This window comes from Heloderma suspectum, chromosome 3 (assembly GCF_057233095.1).
Source record: "Heloderma suspectum isolate Gila_16-S chromosome 3, 16-S_ref, whole genome shotgun sequence".
NCBI lineage: Eukaryota > Metazoa > Chordata > Lepidosauria > Squamata > Helodermatidae > Heloderma > Heloderma suspectum.
Window position 1 is genome coordinate 214,275,556 of NC_139460.1, and position 22,150 is coordinate 214,297,705.

At 45.8% G+C, this 22,150-nt stretch overlaps 1 protein-coding gene across 2 annotated transcripts in view; it reads right to left on the bottom strand.

The window, feature by feature from the left end:
* Positions 1–238: 238 nt before the first annotated feature.
* Positions 239–22,150, bottom strand: part of UNC5B (unc-5 netrin receptor B) — a 210,756-nt gene continuing 188,844 nt past the window's right edge. For both annotated transcript variants that reach the window (XM_084845531.1, XM_084845530.1), the window contains 9 exons: positions 20,430–20,624; positions 18,004–18,393; positions 16,501–16,588; positions 14,164–14,332; positions 12,644–12,877; positions 6,531–6,680; positions 5,953–6,117; positions 3,747–3,925; positions 239–1,095 (listed from right to left, as the gene is read on the bottom strand). In XM_084845531.1, coding sequence (XP_084701657.1) covers positions 930–1,095; positions 3,747–3,925; positions 5,953–6,117; positions 6,531–6,680; positions 12,644–12,877; positions 14,164–14,332; positions 16,501–16,588; positions 18,004–18,393; positions 20,430–20,624 — 1,736 coding nt within the window. In that variant the 3' untranslated portion in view covers positions 239–929. The remainder of the gene's footprint in view (positions 1,096–3,746; positions 3,926–5,952; positions 6,118–6,530; positions 6,681–12,643; positions 12,878–14,163; positions 14,333–16,500; positions 16,589–18,003; positions 18,394–20,429; positions 20,625–22,150) is intronic.

Genomic DNA, 22,150 nt, shown 5'->3' on the forward strand with positions numbered 1-22,150 from the left:
GCAAACCTAAAATAGCCCATGGGTTCTGGGTGACTTGTCAGCCTCCTCAACAACCCACACTTACTGGTTTCACACATAATGAGAAGGTACGGTGTGCCCCTGCTGTGCCCCGAATATACAAAATGGCGGCTGCCACCTTGACAACAACCCTCATGGGGAAATCCACCCACAGTGGCTTCTCGTTACATGCAAATCAGGCCTCTCTCTCTCTCGTGCCATGATACCCTTGCTCTCACATGCATGAAAGATTCTTATTTATTTTTTTAAAAAAGGATACATCCAAAGATCTGGATAATAAATTACTTGCGTTTCCTAAGAAACTGTTTTCCTTTTTTTCCCCTTTTCCTTTTGTGTGTGTGTCTTAAGCTGTTCGAAGCTCTTGACAGGACTAAGCAGTCTTTTCTAGATTGTACTCGACTCTTCAAAGCATAAATGGCAGTAAAGAAGAAATAAGAGAAATAAAGGTAGGGAACGGGAAGAGAGAGAAAGGCAGGAAAAGAATAAAAACAAAGACAAAACAAAAAATAAGCCCCAACCCAGATTCCAGCAGCCCTCGTAAGCCACATGAGAGGCAGCAGAAGCTGAGCACGCCTCTGCTTCCTTGGGCTGTGGTCACGGCTAGCAATGATACATTGCTTTTGTGCCTTAATCCAAAGGCTGTGAGAAGGAGGAAGGAATCTTTTAACACTTGGATTGCTTGTAAACTGCGCAATGTGGATCTCTAAGGCTGATTGTGATTTGAGGAGGGAAGAGTGTGAGAAGGAGAAGAAACCCAAGTCGATGTCTTCGGAGTTAAGCTACGGGTCTGTTTCTTCTTCGCAATCATTTCCCCCCCCGTCAGTTCAAAGAGGCGGTTCCCTCCTTTTTCTCTCCCTTTCTCACTCCCTCCTCCACTTGGCCACTGCCGGAAGTCTTTTTGAAGAGCTGCATCAGCAGTCCCCCTCCGTTGCCATGACAACCAGCATCTCGCTCTTGCCCATCTCTTCCAAGGCACTGGCCAGAGTATTAAGATCCCCATCGTCTTGGTGCTGGGCTTCCCACAAGTTCAGAATCACCCCTGTTGGGCTGGCTTTGGTGGCAAAGAAATTCAGATACCTGTGCAGGAAAGAAAATGAGAGAGAGATTGTTGGTGGCAAAAATCTCCATTTCTCCTAAGGAAATTTCTCCCATTAGATTTCTCTTATGTCATGTTGGGGAGGGGAGCTACGATGAAATAACCGGATTAAATTCCCACCCATATGAGAATAGAAAAGGATGCCACAATATCACCTAATGCCGCCTTCCCCAACCTGGTGCCCTCCAGATGTTCCCATCAGCCCCAGCAGGCATAGCCAATGGTCAGGAATGCTGGGAGTTGGAGTCCAAACACATCTGGCGGCACTGGCCTCCAGTGCTTATCGCAAAAGGTGACTGGACAAAAATAGGAGGCCATAACACTGGGGTGCAGGAAGTCTTTCAGCCCAAGGGCCAAATTCAATTTCGGAAGAGCTTTCGGGGTCGGCATTCTAGTGGTGGGCGGGGACAAAGGCAAAAGGGGCAGGGCCAAAAATACAAAAAATCCCAGCATATTTTAGTTTAAAGCTCTTTCTGCCATTAACTAAACCTTCAGAGAGGCATTTCAACCTTTTAGAATGGGGGAAAAACTGCACAAAAGCTGGGAAACAACCAAAGCACGACTGGTGATTGGAGGAAAGGGGATGGAGACTTACTGACATAGGACCCCAGAATTCAGGTGTGTTTGATGGTCCAGTTTCTTTGGCTTTTTATGAGGCAGGACTGCCAAATCTTTAAACCAAAGTGAATGACACGGGCAAACCATCTGTGAGGAAGCCACTCAGTGCAGTGAGCCAGTGAACACTGTCACTGTAAGAGGATGCACATTCTTAAGTGGCGGGTAGTGTAGGCCTCGACACTCATTGTGACCCACACTACATGGCATGGAAGCCCTCCGTCTGGTAGTGGCTGGAGAAACAGCCTTGCACCCAGTGGGGGCTGATGGCTCTGATGTCAGTGGGGCAGTGAATCTGCTCTGGGTTTCAGTCAGAACCAGAAGGAGCTACCCAAGGTATAGGATAGCTTATAGCTTGGATAACTCAGAGTTCTGACTGAGGCCTGGAGCAGATTCACTGCTTCACTGACATTGGAGCCACTGGGTGCAAGGATGTTTCTCCAGCCACCAGCTTCCACCGCTGCATCCCATCCTTGTCCTTGGGTGACCCCTCACTGGGACATCTTCTTCCTGTTTGGGTGAAACCCATCCCAAGGGCTGCTAACAATGGCTCAACAGCCCTTGCCTGCTCCTGGATCTCTCTGCTAAATGCTCCCCTGAAGCACCGTCTACTGCACAGCAGACGCCAATTTTTCAGGAACTGACAAGGCAACCAACTGCTTAGGCATAAAATCAACTTCACTTTCATTTCTGCTCTGAGCACCTTTGCCTGAACATGAATCAACATGGGTGCCACTGCAAAGCACTTTCCCGAGAGAGTGCTGCCGGAAGCCCCCTTCTGTAGTTTTTCGTAAGGCAATAAAAACGTTCCTTTTCCACCAGGCATTTGATACAGGGAGTGTTTAGCTGATAGATTGTATTTAATGTTGCTTATGTTTCCCACTTGATGGCTTGTTTTTGTTCCAGTACATTTTACTGATTATTCTTTATGGTTTTTCTTTTTTTAAAAAAATGAACCTAGTGTTAACTGCTTTTGAGGATTTTGATCAAAAAGGCATTCTCAGGCTTCAGTAAACCCGCTTGCCATGGTGTGGTGTCATGCCAGTGGCGAGCGCAGGGCTGGTCCTACCATTAGGCGCAGTGAGGCAGTTGCCTCAGGTGGCAAATGCAGGGAGGCAGCAGCAAGATTCTGGAGGAGAGAATTGGGTGCCACGTGGCCTTCCCTATGCCCCCTAAGCTAGCATCCTCCTTGTGGCAGAGGATGCTCTCCCATCAGTGGTGTTGAAGAAGGATGTTCAGTCTTGAAGAAAGGCTTTTCTGTGTGGAATGGGAGGGGGAGCCATTTTGTTCTTCGCCTCAGGCAGCAAAATGTCTTGGGCTGGCCCTGGGCAAGCATGACGAGTGGCCAGCCTTACTAACGAGGCTTAAGTTGGAGAGGTGGGCGGGGATCAGCAAGGCAGTTGTACAGCAATCCCTGTCCCTCCAGCAAGAAAGTTGGCAGGAAGGCTGGGGATGGTCCCCTGCCCCCCACTGGCTGTTTGTGCTTTGGAGCAAGAAAGGTGGCGGGGTGGGGGAATGCTCTTTATGTTGGGAAAGACTGGGCAGGGGAGGGAGCACTGAGGTGCCCTCTCTTGCCCCACCTGGACTTGCCCAAAGGAAAGGCTGGCAGGGGGGGGCCTTGACACTTGGAGGGTGTGTGTGTACAGTGAGGCCTGCCCAAAACTGTAGAGCCGTGGGCAGTCTATCGATATCAAAATAAATAAGCATGGTGTAGTGGTTAGAGTATTGGACTGGGACTTGGGAGCTCTGGGTTCTGGTCTGCACTTGGCCACTGGGTGCTTCGGGCCGGTCGCTGACTCTCAGCCTAACTTACCTCACAGGGTTGTCATGAGGATGAAATGGAGAGGAGGACTACATAAGCCACCCTGGGTTCATCGCAAGAGGAAAAAGGGTGGGCTATAAATGTAATAAATGAATGACAATGAAAATAATATACAAGTAAGTGAAAGCGACCAGTGTCCTTGGCTGGTATATTTCCCTATCGGACCTGGCCGAGAGTGCTGAAACAGAAACCCACCGGTCCATAGAAAGCTTCTGAGCAAGGAGCCGCCAGTCGTTTCCTCTGGAGTTGGGAGCATCAAGGCTGTTGCAGATTTTCTGCCGAATGGACAGAGGGATCTTAAAGGCGTACGGCCCCAGCTGAGTCGTCAGGGCGCTGCCAGGGTAGGAACACAAGGCATCGAAGGAGCGGGAGCTCTGGAAAACAAAGGAAAGGGCTGCAGGCTCATCGGGCACAAGTGGGTTAGGCAGCAGCTTTGCGTGATGTGCCTGTGAATCTGCGCTAATCTTTCGCATTCATGGGATAAAACTCCATCGGACACCCAATGTCACAGTAGTTCTAGCCACTGCATGATAAATGCGGTTTATCGTGTGGCCCACAGAAACTCAAAAGTGTTTTGTAGTGGAAATCTCTCATTCTCTTGGAATTTCTGTTTGGGTGTTTTCATGCATGAGGCTTAAAAAGGATCTTGATTCAGTGCTGTTTGCAATGCAAATCTACATCTTACATTGGCAGGAATGCTCAGTGGCATGACAAATGCCTCTCTTTCGCCTTGTGTTCCCTTTGAACAATGTACAGATGGATGAATACCAGAGAGAGAGAGAGAGAGAGAGAGAGAGAAGTTTAGAGGCAATTTGAGTATTGCATGTGGAAACAGTCTTCCTTTCACTTTTCTAGCTTTATTATCCCCTTTGTTGCAGTTCAGTATCTGTTTATTTCCATCCCAGAACACTGATGGGACTTCTAGATTCTTTTGCAAAACAATCGGTGAAAACCAGCCGACAGAGGCACTTTGAGAAAGAGACAGATCTGGTAGTGCTCCCTGAAATGCATTAGGCAATCCAATATGCATGGATGATTGAAAACAGAAACAACAGGAAAGTGAAGGGTAAATATCATGCCTTAAAAATAAACAGTGACTTTCATAGTGATATCAAATGCTCTTGCTTCAGTGAATCCAGAGAGAAACAGCCTTCAGATATCACCATGCATGGCTGAGCAGGGTCTTGGAGAGTCAGAAAAGGTATCTAGGACTGCAGAATTAAATCTGCAGGGTGGGGAATATGTACGTTTGGTTGTTTTTTATTATTTTTATTTCAGATATTGCACAAAGGACTTTTGCCTTTAAGGGAGCTCAGATTCTATACTCAGAATAATTTATGAAAAATATACTAACTTATCTAAAGTTGCTTCCTTCCTAGGCTTTCCTCTGATGAAATATTTTGGATTTTTGCAAAATTTGTAATAATCTGACAGGCCACAGAAATGGGCTGTCAGGCATAAGGGAGCAAATATTACTCCCTTTCACATATGAAAGGGGCTTCACATGATTACCTGGCACTGCCGTCCCCTCCCACCCCCCAATGCCTATGCAATGTCATTGCTTAGCAAGCCTGAGATGGAACATTTGGCAGAAAGCATAATACTGATACTGGCCCAAACAGGTGACATCAATCCCAGATACAAAGGGCAGCCTTCTCCAAGCTGGTGCCCTCCAGATGTGTTGGGCACATGTTGGCTGGGAATGATGGGAGCTGCAGTCCAACACATCTAGAGGGCACCAGGTTGGGGAAGGCTGCCCATGGGGCTGGCTTTGGGGAGTGAGAGAGAAAAAGGCACTCCGCATACACTCAAAGGCATTCTCCTCTCCAGCTACTCTGCAAGGGCAGAGGTAACCATCAATAACACTTAGTATATCATACAGGTAGATATAAAAGATTAGAGTGGGGGTTCAGGTTCTATAACAACTCCTGAAATAGATTCTGGGGCCCAACAGAAGCAGTGGTTTCCCTGTCTAAACTTAAAATAGGGCCACTGATACCCACCCACCCACCCACCCATCCATCATTCAATCATGTCCAAATGCACTTGTGATTCAGCCACATCTAGTCAGTTGATGGGTGGAAGGATGGTTTACCTTTACCTGTATGATATAATGGGTCCTAGTGTACATATCCCTACAGTGGAAGTGTCAGGAAAAAGATGCTAGCAGGCAATAAGGACTGTGATCTCTTTATCAATGAAAATGCCCGTCTCTCTCCCACCACCAGTTCTGGGGGCACGTCACGGCTCAAACAAAGCCTGGGAATTGCCCCCCATGTATTCCAGCGAATAAATCTCAGAGAGGCCACCAGGACCCCTGCTACATATCCAGAGCCCTTTGCCTTCTGTCGGCCAACCACACCGCCTGCCGGCTTCTATGCCTTGGGCTCCCTTTGCTCACCTCTCCAAGCGTGATGTGTAGCTGAAATATCTGCCCTTCCCCTTCCACTTGCCGAACGCAGATCTTGCAGGTCAGCTCCGTGGAAGCTGGGCTGTATCTCTCAAGTGTGAAGGTGCAGTGCAGCGCCCGCTGACTGCCACTCCAGATGTGATAGAAAGGGATCTCCTGCAGCAAATTAGAAGGAGAGGAGAAGAAGGAGAGTCAGCGCAGCGGGATGTCAACCCATCAGAAACGTATGTTCATTTTTAACATGTGGAAATAGAACAGGCCTGAACAACTGCTGACCCTCCAGGCTGAACACAGCCCACCTGTGTTCAGCCTGTGTTCAACACCTGTGTTCAGCCCACCAGGCCATCTACTGTGGCCTGGCAGGAGCTCAACAAACCACCACTGTTTTTGTAGCCCCAGGCAGGCAGGCAGGCAGGCAGGGAAAAACGAAGTTTCATGGTGGTGCTGGGGAGCCACTGCACATGGCCAGTGGACTCACCAGTGATTGCCCCCGTGCTGGGTCATAACTCTGATGCTGGTCCTATGGGGGCCTCCTCAATCGCTGGGATACTGGCAACCCAGCCACCCACCTGGTATTTGGCCAGGAGTTTGCTCCTCCAAAGCGCATGAGGGATATCATGGACAGAGAGGCGCAAGTTGTGGTAGCTGTCCTTAAACAGGAGGGGCTTGGGTTCTTCCAGCAGATAGCCGCCAAGGGTCCTTTCCAGTTCAAGCACTTCCTGTGGGACAAGGAAAAAGAAAAGGAAAGAAAGGACCAAAGGGGTGAGACCAACGGACAAATGCTGGCAATTCCTTTGGAAACACACCGGGGAAGGGGCAGGTTAGAAAAGCAATATTAGCACATGCTGCCTCAAAGGCCCCCCGAGAAAACTCAAAGGAGTCTGCAAATTATACAGCCTTCCCCAACCTGATGCCCTCCAGATGTGCTGGAACTACAACCCCTGACATCCCTGGCCACCATGGCCAATTGGCTTTGCTGGCTGGAGATGATGGGGGTAGTAGTCCAACACATCCAGAGGTCACCAGGTTGGGGGAAGGCTGCACTAGGCTATCCCTCTGCATTTACAGATGGGTCACCTGCCCACGGCCGATTTGCAGTTCAAGCCCTGGGTTCCCCGGTGTACGTTACATCCAGTGCAGCCCCCGACCCCAAAAGGCACCTCTCTATCTCTGTGAGAACAGGATGTTGCTAGCATCTGGGCCTGGATGCCTGGCAGCACCTCATAGTCTGATTGTGAACTTCTCTGGAGCATCTTTCTGGACACCATCAGTAGGCAAGATACAGACTGTGATGGACGGCTAGTTCGTTCCAGAGCAACTGCTCTCATAGCTTGTATGCCATAGCAGGTTGAGACTGACTGATGCCACACTTCAAGTCAACCAATCAGATATAAACTCCAAGAATCTCACTGTGTGTCGTTCAGCCTGTCTCAGTTATATATTCTTCTCCACAGAGCAGGCTTTTCTCCTAACTACTTTGGAATGACAGCATTTGAAGATGAAAAAAAGAAACGGGCAAAATCCTCATTTAGTTTTCAGAAGCAACGCAGCCAACTCAGCAATTTGCAGCCCTTGCAATGCTAGGGTGGCTGCGTGTCCTACTTTACAGATGGCAGTCCTCTGTTTGAAGGACTGCACAATCCAACTCCAGTTTAAAGATAAAGGACCGTGTCCAGAAGGGAGAGCAGCAGTGCCCAGAAGTAGCCCATCAACGTCCAGCACCTGCACAGCAGACTGAGCTGGCACATAAATCACCTGGCCACAGTCTTCCCCACTAAGGTAAGATGCATTATATTTCTCTTTAAATTGTATACATTATTTCTACATTTTGATGTCTACTATCAATTAGCACATGCAAATTCCATGCACATCTGTGCCCTTTTTTTGCAATGCAATGCCTTTTGTTTAAGTGCCTCCCCCCCCCCCACGCCACACCTCACAATGACATCTTGGAAATTTAATTCCTCTTTTCTCCACCACTCTGCCAATAATCATTCCAACGTAAGCAGCAGCAGTGCAAATCTTCCTTCCCGATATGTTGCACGTCATATCCTAAATCAATTTCTGGAGGATAATTTCCGAAGTCCTCTTCTAGCTATTTCAGCTTACAAAAAGTAGCTGGATGCCAACTGTGACATCACAGTTAACACACGCAATGCAGCAAGATCCAAACCATGAGCTCAGTGCTGATCACTGGAACTAATCACTCTTGTAGGATAAGGGCAGATGCAGATTTATACTTCATTAAGAATGATGGGTCACTTTCATTAGTCATGCAAACTGCTACTAATATTATTGATAGGCTTTGGAAATAACTTGACAATACATCTTTTCAGATCAAGAGCAACTGGGCAGTTTCTAGTAGATTTTTAACCACTGATATTTCAGCTTTGATTACAAGACAAGCTTACATATCTATAATAAAAGAGTGTGTCTGTCTGTCCATCTGCACCACAGTGCTGAAACCATGAAACCTAGTCACCCAAAACTTGGCATGCCTACTAAGGGGAACTTTAGGGATGTGCACCTTGCAGTTACTTTTTTTTTTTTAAATGTTAATTACTTTTAATTAATGTGGTTGAAGCCTTCATTAACATCTTCAGCCACTAGGGGCATACTTTCCTAACCAGTTCACAGCTTTGCAGTCAATGCAGCTTGAAGCCAGAGGAGATTAGCAGGCTAAGGGACACAGTTATGCACAGCCCCTTTCAGGGGAATGGAGTGGACCCTCCCTTAAGGGGCTACAGGGTGCCTGTAGGGGAGGGGGGCAATGTTGCACAGCCTGATCCATGTGTACCTGAGGGGGGCTCTGAACACAGGCAGCCCCAGATAGCTCTTTAAGGGCACAATCCCATGCATAAGTAACTCCCACTGTATTCAGGCAAGCATGCAATGGATTTCAGTCTAAGCTACATTCCAGACTCAGCCCATGAAGTTCAGAGTTCTAGCCCCATATTCTGCCTTCTGTCTTCTAGCAAGAAACCCAAGGTGGCTGACACGGTTGTCGTCCTCTCCATTTTATTCTCACAACAACCCTGTGAGGTAGGTCACCCAGTGAGCTCATGGCCAAGTGGGGACCAGAACCCAGATCTCCTGAGTTGCAGTCCAAAACTCTAACCACTACACCACTCTGGTTCTTGCTTAGCTTGAGGAAAGTGGCTGCATGTCAACAGTCACTGTATCGCCTGTTTCTTAGGCACTTTCATCAGGTGATGTGGATGAGCTTGTGTGACTGTGTATAGGAGGGGAGGATTTGTGTGCATGTGTGAGGTGGATTAATAATGAAATATTCTTTCCTTATAACAAAGGTGTTGGAATTTCTGACCTTCAGCTCTCTTATGGGCCACAATGTCTTCATGTGTAGAATCAAAACATTATTTTGAAGTGCAGAAATCACCACAAGTACCAGCCTTTTGGGGGGTGGGTGGGTGGATGGGTGACTGGTTGTGGAGAGGCCCCAGACTTGCACATCCCTTTGCTATGCCCCCCAAAGTCAAGGAAGATGGGCAGAACTTTGCGGGGACAAATTACCCTTCAGACAGTTTGCCCAGGGCTGAAGCTGGGATATTGTCATTTCTTTCTTCTCCTTCCCCACCCTTTTTAATGTGTTTGTTATTGTTATTTTATTGTCATTGAAAGGCTTTTGGGGATTTTTTTAATAATCAAAGAAACCCCCTCCCCTCTTTCCCAATGACGTTGATGGTACAAGACATCACAATAAGCTTCTCCCGCTTCCCTTCAGGTCACTGACAGGTGTTAAGTTCTGCTTCTTACATATTAAACCATTTATAATTTTCACTTTCACATATGGTAAGAAGTGAAAGGAGAACCACATTAGTATGTGGTCCGCACTAGCAGTAATTAGCCAAGAAAGAGAGAAAGTGTTTGCCATGGCAGCAACCATGAAAAAAACGCCCTTATGTTATAACTTCACAACAGGGCACAGAACAGAGTACTTGCAACATGATTCTTTTTCCCCACTGGGAACACCATGGAAAATGACAGGGCTGGTCTCTGAGGAATGGGTTGAAGGAACTTATTATTGAAACCAAACTCTGGGTCACTTTTCAAGGCATTGCATCAGGCTGTTTGGCTCCCTGGAGTGACTCCTTCCCAAGTCACACCACATTCTCCTTTGATCGCCAGCGTGACATCTTTGGGCCATGGAGTAAGAGCACAGCCTCCCCTAACTTGGAGCCCTCCAGATGTTTTGGACCACCCCTCATTGTTGGCCATGCTGGCTGGGGACTTGTAGTCCAAGCATCTGGAGGGCCACCATGTTAGGGAAGGGTGTTATGGTGAATGGGGTGGTCGGACAAGAAGTACTGTGCAATCAGCTTCCATGCACAGTCGTTTTTACTGGCTTCTCTGAGGTGTGGGGAGTACATCGACATAGTCCCAATGCAGAAAATAGAGAGGGGAAGGCATTTCTACTAGCTGAAGATTTGTCCTAAGTGATTAGAGATGCAGATTCGCAAAAGGGCTGGTTCATCATTCGATGACGGCAGTACCAAGGGATGACGTGCACGTGGGAATGAACCATCACAGCTAGGATACCAAGAAGCAGAGCTTTCACACCACGTCGAGCTTAATGCTTTTCAGTGGAGACAGTTCACGTATTTAGTTGCCAGGCACCAAGTGTACAGAAATCAAGCTCAGAGAAATCAAATGAGTTACGTACATGGGCAAGCTAGCCTTTGTTGTACCAAGAACAACAGAATCCTAACAGCCAGGGTGGAGTAGCAGTGGGAGTGTTGGACTGGGGCTTGGGAGATCTGGGTTCTAGTCTTCATTTGGTCATGAGGCTCACTGGGTGACGCTGGGTCAGTCACTGGCTCTCAGCCTAACCTATCTCACAGGGCTGTTGTGAGGATAAAATGGATTGGAGGAGGATTATGTAAGCTGCCCTGGGTTCCTTACACGAGGCAAGGTGGGATATAAATGTAATAATAAATAAAAAAAACTAACAAAGGTTTTGAAGACAGACACATTTATTATTAGTTAATTTTTGTAGATGAGAGCCTACCTTATCATATGCATAAATAGACCCATGCCTATGCCAGCTCAAGCCAGAATGAATATCTTAGTCTTTTAGGTGCCACAGGATTCTTTTGAGATGTGCAGCAGCAAATCTAGGGGGCTTGCAATATAGTAAATGGAAGCTCCTGGCATTCCCGGGAATTTTAGGAGACATGGATGATTCAGACATGCATGCTTCTGTCTTGATGTATCTCAGCTGAATCCCTAATATCCTAATAATCCCTAATGCAATTTGCCCAACCCGGCACCCTCCATATGTTTTGAACTACAACTCCCATCATCCCAGACCATTGGCCATGCTGGCAAGGGCTGATGGGAGTTCTACTCCAACAACATCTGGAGGGCTTCAGGTTGGAGAGGGCTGGACTAATGACTCTCAGCTGAATGTCTGAATTGCCTCCATTAAAAAATACTGAGCTCAGAGTGGTACAAAAGCTCTGTCTGCAGTATATGCAGACAGGCATCATATATTGACTCACTGGAAAAGACCCTGATGCTGGGAAAGATTGAAGGCAAAAGGAGAAGGGGACGGCAGAGGATGAGATGGCTAGATAGCATCACCGATGCAATGAATATGAACTTCAGCACACTCCAGCATAGAGCAGAGGACAGGAAGGCCTGGCGTGCTATGGTCCATGGGGTCACGAAGAGTCGGACATGACTGAACGACTGAGCAACAACAAATCATATATTGAGGGACAAACTCACAAACTTAGGCTTGCCAGCAGAGAAAACTTTACCTGGCAACTCTTCTTTGTTGAATTTGGGGGCTTCCACACCTCAACTTCTGCACCCTGCTAGAAATATTACGAGTAGCCATAGCCATGCAGCTAGAGCATTTGAAGCTTGCCTGGCCACTGGTGAACAGATCAGTAAGCCAAGGCAAAGACTGAGCCAAGGCAAAGACTATTAAAACATGATTCTGAACATATCGCTGCCTCATGTCTGACCCACAGCAGCCTATTGGCCTAGAAAGCAACTTAAGGTGGATTTGGTTTTTGGCGAAGTATATACCAAAAAGTCTCAACTGAAGATGAGTGGAGCAGTGCCTCAGTTTTCTATGCATTTTTGGGGTGAGTGAGTCAACGTGAATGGAGATGCCCAGTATAGCTGGGGGATTTTTCTTCTCAGGGCCGTGAAATATATTCTGAAGCAGGGGTCCCCAACATGGTGCCTGCAAAGCTATCTACTCCCTCCCCACTTCAAAACGTTATTTTTAACAAAGAGCTTGAAACAATGTTCTTCTCTCCCCTTTAGCCCTTTGCCTTGCTATATCCCTCCCCCTCCCAGCCTTTCTCTCCCCGGGCACCACCTCTTTTGACTAGCCAGGCCCCCATGGCAGCCATTATGTGACTAGCCACGTCCCCCACAGCAGCCATTTTGTGAAGCCGTTTCTCAGGTTCCCAAATGTGCCCACTGGCTCAAAGAGGTTGGGGACCCCTGTTCTACAGAGTCACATTGAATTCTAAATTACCCTTCAAATAACTACTGGGACCAAGGAGACTGTTCAGAATGGAATGTTTTCCCATCAGAAATGCATAGCTATTTAATGAATGGTTTTACCAAGTGGATAGAAAGGAGGGCAAGGAAGGGGAACGAGGAGGGCAAGGAGACTCTGCAGGGTCCAACAGAGCAACGTTACCTTCAGGGCATCTGGTGTGTCCTCCAGGCAGTATACTTTGAGATTGTATTCCAAAGAGGTGCAGAGGGTGGGAACAAAGATGGCAAGCTGGAGTCTCTTGATGGCTGACCTAGAGTAGGACTCTCCCACAAGGACATACGTCCCAAGCTGGTCTAGCAGAACGTGGCAGCACTTAGCTTCCAACTGGCAGTAACAGGGAGTGTTTAAAGTCTCTTCATCCAGAGTTACAACTTCCTGGAGGAGGAGGATGGGTGGGGTGGGGAGAGCAAAGACATGAAAGGTTCCTTCCTGGTTCCGAGTTCTAAGTCAGAATCACCATTTAAAAAGCCACTCTCTCCATTTATGTACACAATCAGCTTTAAAAAAGAAAACGAAAAAAAGAAATACTGTGCCAAGTGAACCAAAATTCCATAGTAAGAAAAGAAGAATTTTGCAACTTGCACATGTTATGCAAGTTCATGATTTCTCTTATTTTGCATAATTTATTATTCAGTTTTAAAGATCATTTTGCATAATGGATTCTGCAATTCTTTAATTGTTAATTATTTTGCACAATCTTTTCTACTTTTGTTGCTCGTTGAGAGGGGCAAAGAGCTATAGAGGGCCCTGAGGCCCTGAAAGAGGTTCAGCAATCCTATGGTTTCTGTGAGTTCATCAGATGTTCCCCCTTCCACAAATGTTTGTAAAGGTTAAAGCATTTTTTTTTTTAAAAAAAAATAGGAAAGCAGAGATTCTAGGCAGTTGAATTTTGTGGCCAATATCGCATTCCAGGCTACAGCTTTTCTGCAGCTCTGCAGAACTGCAGCATACACACAACCCTGATTAACAAGAGGGCAGCAATGTAATACCTCCCAGGATCCATCTCCTTTGCATACATTTGGCCCTGCAGTGCCCCCTGCTGAAAAATGCTAATATTACTGCATTATGGGCTGTAGCTATAATCCTGCTATTCTTAGCTTTTATTTCAGAGTTACACACACACACACACACACACACACTTACTTTCTAGGATCATGATCATACTAATATGCCCTATAAATGCTAAGAAACAAGGGGGCAGTTTTTTGGTGTTTTTTTAAAAGACAACAATTCATACAATTTTGATGAGAGAGCTCATGATTTTGAATAATGGGATTTAGCAACTTCAGAAATGAACAGTTTATTTATTTGTGAGGGATGAACAAGATAAACATAAAAAAGAGCCATTTTATATTACAATACTTTATAATGGATAAATAATCGTATAACCTCACCTGCCCCACAGATTGTAGAACAACCTACATAACGTCTCCACAAATGGAACTGCAACCTCTTTGCTGATATTCATTCCCACAACATCATAACCATCTGCTTCTCCATTTAGAATCATGGAATAGTAGGGTTGGAAGGGGCCTACAAGGCCATTGAGTCCAACCCCCTGCTCAGTGCAGGAATCCAAGCCAGAGCATCCCTGACAGGTCCAGCTTCATCTTGAATGCCTCCAGTGTGGGAGAGCCCACCACCTCTTTAATTCATCTTACCTCCCAGTTTCCTTGGTGGGAATGAGTTTTCAGCTGCAACATCCAGTCTGGGGAACTGACATCTGCGCAGTGTGGAACAGTCAGGATGACCGGGTGGCATAAGAGCAGCCCAGTGGGCCCGCAGGTCACCACTGGACTCAGCACAGTCTGTGTGCCTTCCGAGGGAAAGCTAGAGGGTGCAAGTACAACAGACAGCTAAGTGGTGCTGCCACAGAAATATAAACTTGGCAAAGAACTGGAATATGGTATCTGTTATCTCGGCCCTCTGAAAAATAGCTCTCTCTATAGCCTGTGTCAGAAACTGGCTTTCTTGGAGGGCCATACTCCAAGATGGAAGGGAGTGGTGGTGGTGGAGGAGAAGGGGGTTAGTGCCTCCCTAAATTCCTGCTTAAAGTGCTTGCCAGCAAGTTCAGTTGCCATAAATACACTTCTCTTTGCCTCCAGGTTGGCAACTCTGTGTGTGTGTGTGTGTGTGTGTGTGTGTGTGTGTGTGAAACAGCATGTCTTAGAGGACCAGACTGACCCCTAGCCTATACTTTGATAATTGTTAGCTAAAGGGGGGGGGGCAGACTTGAGCAAAATGGTACCGTGTTTTGATGCTAACCTGACAAGAGCCAGCTTTGCAAAATAAAGCCCTGAATGAGTGGAAGCAATCCAAATCTGCTATTTTTGGAAAAGAAAGTGAGAGAATGGTAACCACACCTTCAGTTCTTTCCACCTCTCTTTGACCTTTGTTAAGGAAGTCTAGGAACTGACACTTGTCAGACCTGCCAGCATGTTCTACTACCTCCTCCCCCTCTTTCCTTATCTGATGCAATCTACACTAGTCCCCTCTCTTCCCAAAGAGTGCTGGTCCAAGATATTTTGCTATCTAAAGCAAAGTCCAAAAGGTCCCCCTCTTCTGGCAAGGCCAGCACTTTAAAAAAATGTGACACATCATTCAGACACCAGTTTCCCCCTCACAGCCAGCTGACTGAAGCAAGCTGCAACATAACAGGGCTGGCTCTTTTCCAAAAATGCAAACAGTTTGCTTTGTTTTGTCTTCTTGTGTTTTCCTGTTGACCTACACTCAATTGTCTAATCTGTCGAGTTCTACATTTTTATAATATGATTCATTATTATACCTCTTATCTTATCATGCATGCTACATGGAGCGTGGCAGGGGAATATTATAGCTACCTTCTTTTTGTAGAATGTGCTCATATGAATTTATGTTGCGGCATTGTATAGTACTACTGATGACTATGTATGGGGTTTGTCTCATGTTTTTTTTACTAGGATGTTCAAGCAGACTATGGTGATAGACTTAACACACCAAGGCTGTAATATTATGTACACACAATCCTATATACAGTTAGGAGAGTTACATCCACTGAACCCAAAGCGATTTAAGCAACCTAATTGTGCACACAACTGCAGCCTAAATAAAGGTGTCCAACAGTCAAGTCATACAGCTGCCACAATTCCCCCACCCCTTCCTTTGACTTCAAAAGGATATTAAGCAATGTAACTGTGCCCAGGATTTGTGCCTAGGGAGGAGAGAACCAACAATTTTCAAGCTTGACTAAATTATCCAAAAATCACTTTGAAGCTCATTTTGGCTCGCTCCTGTTTTCATTTTTGACCTGTTTTTCAGCTTGTTTGTATTTTTCAAAAGCGCACACTTTCCCACCATTGACTAAAATGTGAAAATGCTTTTTTAAAAAACAACACACATTTCAAAGTGCAGATTTTTTTAAAAAAGACAGTTTCTGAACACAATTACAAATTTGTAAACTTTTATTGAAAAACATGCTCCTGTTTGTATTTGGGATTGTGAATGGGGCATGTTTGCTTGATTTGAGAATAGAAACAACATTCTCATACATCTCTATCAGTGCCCTGGACTGGAGTAAAGAAGAGGTAGTAATGATAGTTGAATGCAGGCAGGGGCAGAGAGAATTTAACAGACTGGCTGAGATCCAAAGAACTGTGCAACTAGTTATATTTGCCCATGTTGGCGTTGGGTTCGATCCAGGCTAAGTTAGCGGCACTTAGTTCCCACTGAAATCAGTGGGGTTTATGCTACTCCTGACTAACTCTTTGTATTGATTTCAATGGGACCTAAGTGGAACTCACTTAGTCCGGATCCAAACCTATGGGCTTGTGTTTGTGTTGAACAAAACAGGGTTTTCAAAAGCAGATTGTGACACGGCATGCGTGGGCGGTGGGGGAGGCTGCTGTTAAAAAATAAATAAATCAAAATTCCCTGCTGGGAATGGGATCCCAGCCACTACATGGCATTCAGGATAAGGCAGGGCAGGATGCAAAACACAGTACATTCTTTGCTTTACTTACAGAGTATTTTCTGCTTTGTTGATCATCAGGTACATTTCATAGAATTTCCCTTGAGGAATTGCTCCATGTGGCACCAACAGACTCACCCCTAAGAAGAAAAGGAGCAGGGGTGTGGGAGAAGAATGAGGAAAGGGCTTCCTAGAACACCGATACTCCAGTGTTTAAAAAGATACAACCCCCAACAGAGTAGTACATCTCCCACTGTCTCTGATTCTCTCCTCTTTCACAACCAACATTTGGAGATTGCATGTGCCATACTGTATTAGGCTGCTGGCCTAATACAGAGCCAATGAGAAACTGTAATGGACCCACTCTGCATGGCCAGCTGTCCTCAACCAAAGAGCCTCCAAGCAAGACCATAATCTCACTTTTCATCCATTTCATTACCATATTCATTTAAGTGTATTTATTTAAAATTATTTTTAGGCTGCCTTTAAGGGTAGAAGCCTTTCAAGGCAGTGTGCAAGATTAAAAAAAACATACAGAAGTATACAAATCGGCAATAAATAATCATACAATAAAATACTATAAAACTCTATAAAAGCCATGGAAACCATGCCTAATTATTCCAAACAGAGAAGAAAACATGACATCTCTTAACATTGTTTCTGTAACTGTCAATATATATTACATGATCTTGGAGGCCCATTGCATGCGCCTGGCCTCATTATGCCTGGGGAAGGCGCCCCTATCACCAACTCTGGTTCTATTTAGCCCAGAAGTAAACCAAGAAGCTGATTCCAGCACTGTGCATTAGGTTTTCCTTATTCACTCCATCTGCAAGTAAAGAGAGCTACGTCACTGCACAGCAGATGAGTCTAGCAGTCAGACATCTTTCCCGGAAGCCCTTGGAATAATTGTAAACATTCCCAACAACTGCAACCTGGTGAATATCCAAGGCAGCAGGAAGCATCATCCTTGAATGACTGCCTAAGATCAATACTGGGCTGGATGAGGGCAAATAAACTGAAATTCAATCCAGACAAGATACAGGGGCTCATGGCATATGATGAGGGAGACAATGAGTATCCATGTTCTAGACAGAATCTCGCTCTCCGTAAAGATGCAGGTTAACAGTTTGGGAGCACAGCTGGACCTAGGCCTACTTCTGGATTCCCAGGTGGTGCCTTTGCTTTATACCAGCAATGTAGTTCTGATGTCAGTTGTAACCCTTTCTGGACAAGTCCAGCAAGAACAAGCAGAGAGGTAACAGGCTGCTAGGTTTCAGGACAGAGGACTGCCCCTTTAAGGCTCTCCACTCCCCAGAAAGAGGGTGGAGCCTGGGAGGGATAGTCAGGGCTAGGGAATACACAAGGGCTCAGCTGTGTTCCAAGACCTCCACAGAGCAAGGTTTCTGCTCAGAGCTGTCCAAGGTCCTGCAGCTCCATCTTCAACCACTATGGCTGGGTCAACCTCCCCTCCTCCAGCTGAACCTCCCTCTTATCCCATTGGTCCCTGCTTGTAGTCAGGCCAGGACAATGTTCCCTTCATGCTGATATTTACCTGTGCCAGGGATTGTGAGCCTTCCTCCCAGGCAGCCGAATGTTCCAGTGGCACTATTCCCAGGCTCCCGAGGCAGGGTCAGGAGCTGCTGAGAGCCCATGGTCTTGTTCCTTAGGTTCATGAAATGGTTATCCCTGAGGTTCTCCCCTGGGAAGGTGCCTGGGGGCATGGCTCCTAACAGGTCTGCCCCCTCGTGCATCCCGGGAGAGGATGATGCTGTGGAGGAATTATACACTTTGATCTTGAGATTAGGGAGTGGGTCAAGCAATGGAGAGTTGGTCATTGGGATCTTGTCAGAGGAATCTTGCAAGGCATACATGGGACCACGGTAGACACCTGCGTTGGCTGTTAGGTCAGGCTGCATCGAAGGGTGCAGCAACTGGGGGGTGTCTGCAAAAGAGAGCAGGAGAAATGCATATTGTAGGTAAGTATCTCCCACAATAGGAAATGAAGTCTAAAAGCAAGAGTACATACTAGTTCAACTGCAACTATCTTCATTTTATAACAGTTTGAAAGGAAATCATTACAATAATTTATCATGACCATTGTTACTGATTACTATAATTATTAGCCCTTTTTCAAAACACAGAAATGGTGAGATTTTAACATGTATCTCTTGTGCTACTCATGTGAACAGATTGCTGAATATTTAAACATATGTCAGTTTACTTTATGTATTTAATAGAGCATATACTTGTGTTTTTAATTTTTTAATGTTTAATATTGTATTATTTCAACACTTTACTGAATTATGATTATTTTATTCGTGATTATTTTGTTGCTGCCATTTTATTTTTATGATTGTAAACCACTCCGAGGCGCTTACCAGTTGGGCGCTATACAAATCCAAGAAAGCAAGCAAGCAAGCAAGCAAGCAAGCAAGCAAATAATGAACTTCAGCAATCACAGCCATTTTTAGCCTGTTAGATAAGATGCTAACATTCCTCCTTTAGAACACACTAACTGTCATATCAAGGAACAACAGAGTGCCTTGTGGCACCTTGAAGATTAACAGATTTATTACAGCATAAGACTTCATGGACCAGATTCCACATCATTAAATGCATGGAATATCATCCTGATGAAGTGGGCAGTGTCCACAAAAGCTTAGGCCAGAATAAATTTGCTAGTTTGCAACTAGTTTCTGGGTTGTTTTTGCTGCAACAGACTAATACAGCTAACCCTCTGGAAATTGTCACAGAGGAAATGGAAGCAAATTCTCTATTTACACTTATCTGAGGAGATTCTATGATTCATATGATCAAAGGGACTATGATTCATTCAAACAAACAGAAAATATTATCTCATGACATTATGAAGCCATGGGCCTTTTGCTACCAGAAGTATCCTTATTGAACTCTCTCCAAAGAAGGCCAACACTGAGGAAAATAAAATAGACAGAGATGGTAGAATTCTGGGCTGTACCACATTTAGACTGGAGGCTGGGTTGTCATAATCCTGAATGTTCCTCTCCATGTAAAAGCTACCTACATGTAGTAATTAAAAACATTGGGAAGAGGCTTACACTAAACTTTCCCCCCTGATGTGCTAGTTTACTATATGCAGGGAGTTTTTTAAGTAGGGGAAAACATTCAAAAGGCTGAACCCCTATCTGCAATTCCAAGTGCTATGGTTCTGAGTTCTACCACCTCATTCATCACGTGTCATGCATCACGTGTAGGACAGCTCTGACACATGAGCAAACAGCTTCAGGCCAAGTTATTTAGCTTTTCCACTGAATGTGAGCCCTTTTGTTTGCTCTTTACAGTTTCTACCTTATTCAGTCTCACAGGTGATTTGGTTAATATCTCACTTTATTGATGGAAAAACTGAGGATGAGAGAGAAGGCTAGGGGTATCTAGAGGGTTCATGGCTAGCAGGGATTTGAGCCTTGGTGCAAGTTTATCTCTCTACCCGGCAGACTATAGCCAGGGCCAGTGTCTAGGGTAGGTATGGCTGAGCACCTGCCAAAGGCCCACATCCAAGCAGGGAACCACTGACAAGAGCCCCCCGGAGTCGCTCCTCCTCCTCTTTGCCCTTGCAACCTGCCTCACCTACCTCTCACTCTGACCCAGATAACAGCGGTGGTGACAAGGAGAAGCAGCAGACGCCACAGCCTCCTTGCTCAACGGCTCTCTGCCTGTCAAGCGAGCAAGTGGTGGCAATGACGAGAATGAGGATGAGAAGCAACAGCAGCAGCTAGTGCCAGTGGTGGTGAGAAGGTAGACTCACCAAAGGAAGAGGCCCGTTGAGGTCGTCTTGCCCCAGGGCCCTGAAAAACTCAGAGCCAGCACTGACTGTAGCAGCTTTCAGTTCAAATTGTTGGTTCTCCCTCCTTCTGCCTCGGGAGGTTAAAAAAATACACAGAAGAGATGCACAAAAGCAATGGGATGCCAATCTGATCAACAAGCATGCTGGGGTCTTACCATGTCTGGAAGTTTTGAAATTGACTGGGTGGAAGCCTCCTGTCAGAGCGGCCGAGGAGTCTGTTATGTCAGTGTCAAAGTCCCGGCAGCTGCGCCTGTACACAACCACCCCGACAGCCATCAGGATAACGATGAAGACAAAGATTGCAACCACTAGGCTGGCATACAAGGCCACATCGCCAGTAGCCTCCAGTACTGTGGGGGAGATAGATTAAAAAGGAGTTATCATTTCCTGCTTGCTTATTTATTTAAACTGTGTGAGGAGTGTGCGACCCTCCAGATGTTTTTGGACTGCAAGTCCCATCAACCCTAGCCAGCATAGCTAATGATGAGGGATGATGGGAGCTGCAGTCCAACAAAATCTGGAGGGTCACACCTTCCCCGACCCTTGATTTACAAGATTTGTAGGCTGCCCCTTCAGTAAAACTACGCTTCAATACAAACTTATGATCCCTCAAGTCAGAATCCCAAACCAAAACACTGTATGGTCAACCACAGACATTCTCTGAGTTTTCTCTTGGGATTTTTGGAAAGGCCATGGGAGAAGAACAGAAAGGCCAGCAAAACATAACTTAGGGTGCAATCCTATCCATGGGTAGACCGAAAAAAGTCTTACAGCTTCCAGCATTCCCCAGCCAGCATGGCTGGCTGGGTTTTGTAGGACATTTTTTGTCTAAACATGCACAGGATTGCACCCCTAAGACACTATGGTCTGCTTAATCTCTTGAGCTCACTGGCCTTCTTTGACAAGGCTGGTTACAAAGCATTTTCCCAGACAAGTCCCTCAAACTTGACTGGGCAGCTTCCACACAGTCAGTCCTATGCAATTCCAATGTAGGACTATTGTTCTTAGTAGTGCATTTCCTATTGCCATGCTATATAGCAAGGGGCACAACTGTGTTGAAAAAACACACAAATGCCTTTCTCTTTTAGGATTTGGAGATGGGGATGGGAACTTGGACTATTTGGTAAACCAATACAACACTGAGGCCAAGGTTAAGATTTCATGGTCAGTGAATGCAAATTTTTGCAGCTCCATTTTCACATTGCTCTGCTGTGGTTTGTCAGCCCAGGAAAGAGAACAAGAAATTGTGTCAGAATCAAGCTCTCTCCATTGAAGCCATTCAGTCAGTGGCCTGGAGGGTGAGCAGAGTGGGAGAAAAGAAGCAAGCCAGGCAGGAGCAAGAAGGAAAGCAGGATAGAAGGGTAACAGCAAAGAGAGAATGGCAGGAAATGAGAGCCATATGTAAAAAGTTAGAACCAGTTGTCCAGGCCTCTGCTGGAGAAATGCACAGCAGCCAAAGCCAGCTGTTGAAGACAACAGGGCATTCAGTTCTATTGCACTGTGGCTCAGAGGCAAGAGAAATGACCACCAACCTAAAGCCTGCTGGTTCAAGATCAGCACATCCTAGCACAGTGTTCTTAATCTCCAGGTGCCCATGCTTTTAAATGACAAGACAGATACGCTTGGACAGGCATGCACTGGAATAGTCAAAGAACCCTAATTAACATTGCCCCTAGAACTATCTGTTTATACGTATGCCCACGCTATGACTCTTTGTTGTGCAGGAAGGGGACACAGGATAAAAGTAATCTAACTCAAACTTTAAAAAAGAAGTGCACACTTTGGTGCATTGGTGTTCTAAGAGACTGAATGCACAGTCCCTGAACAGAGTCACTCTCTTCTGTCGGTTCATTTTGGCAGCAAACAGCTTGTAGCT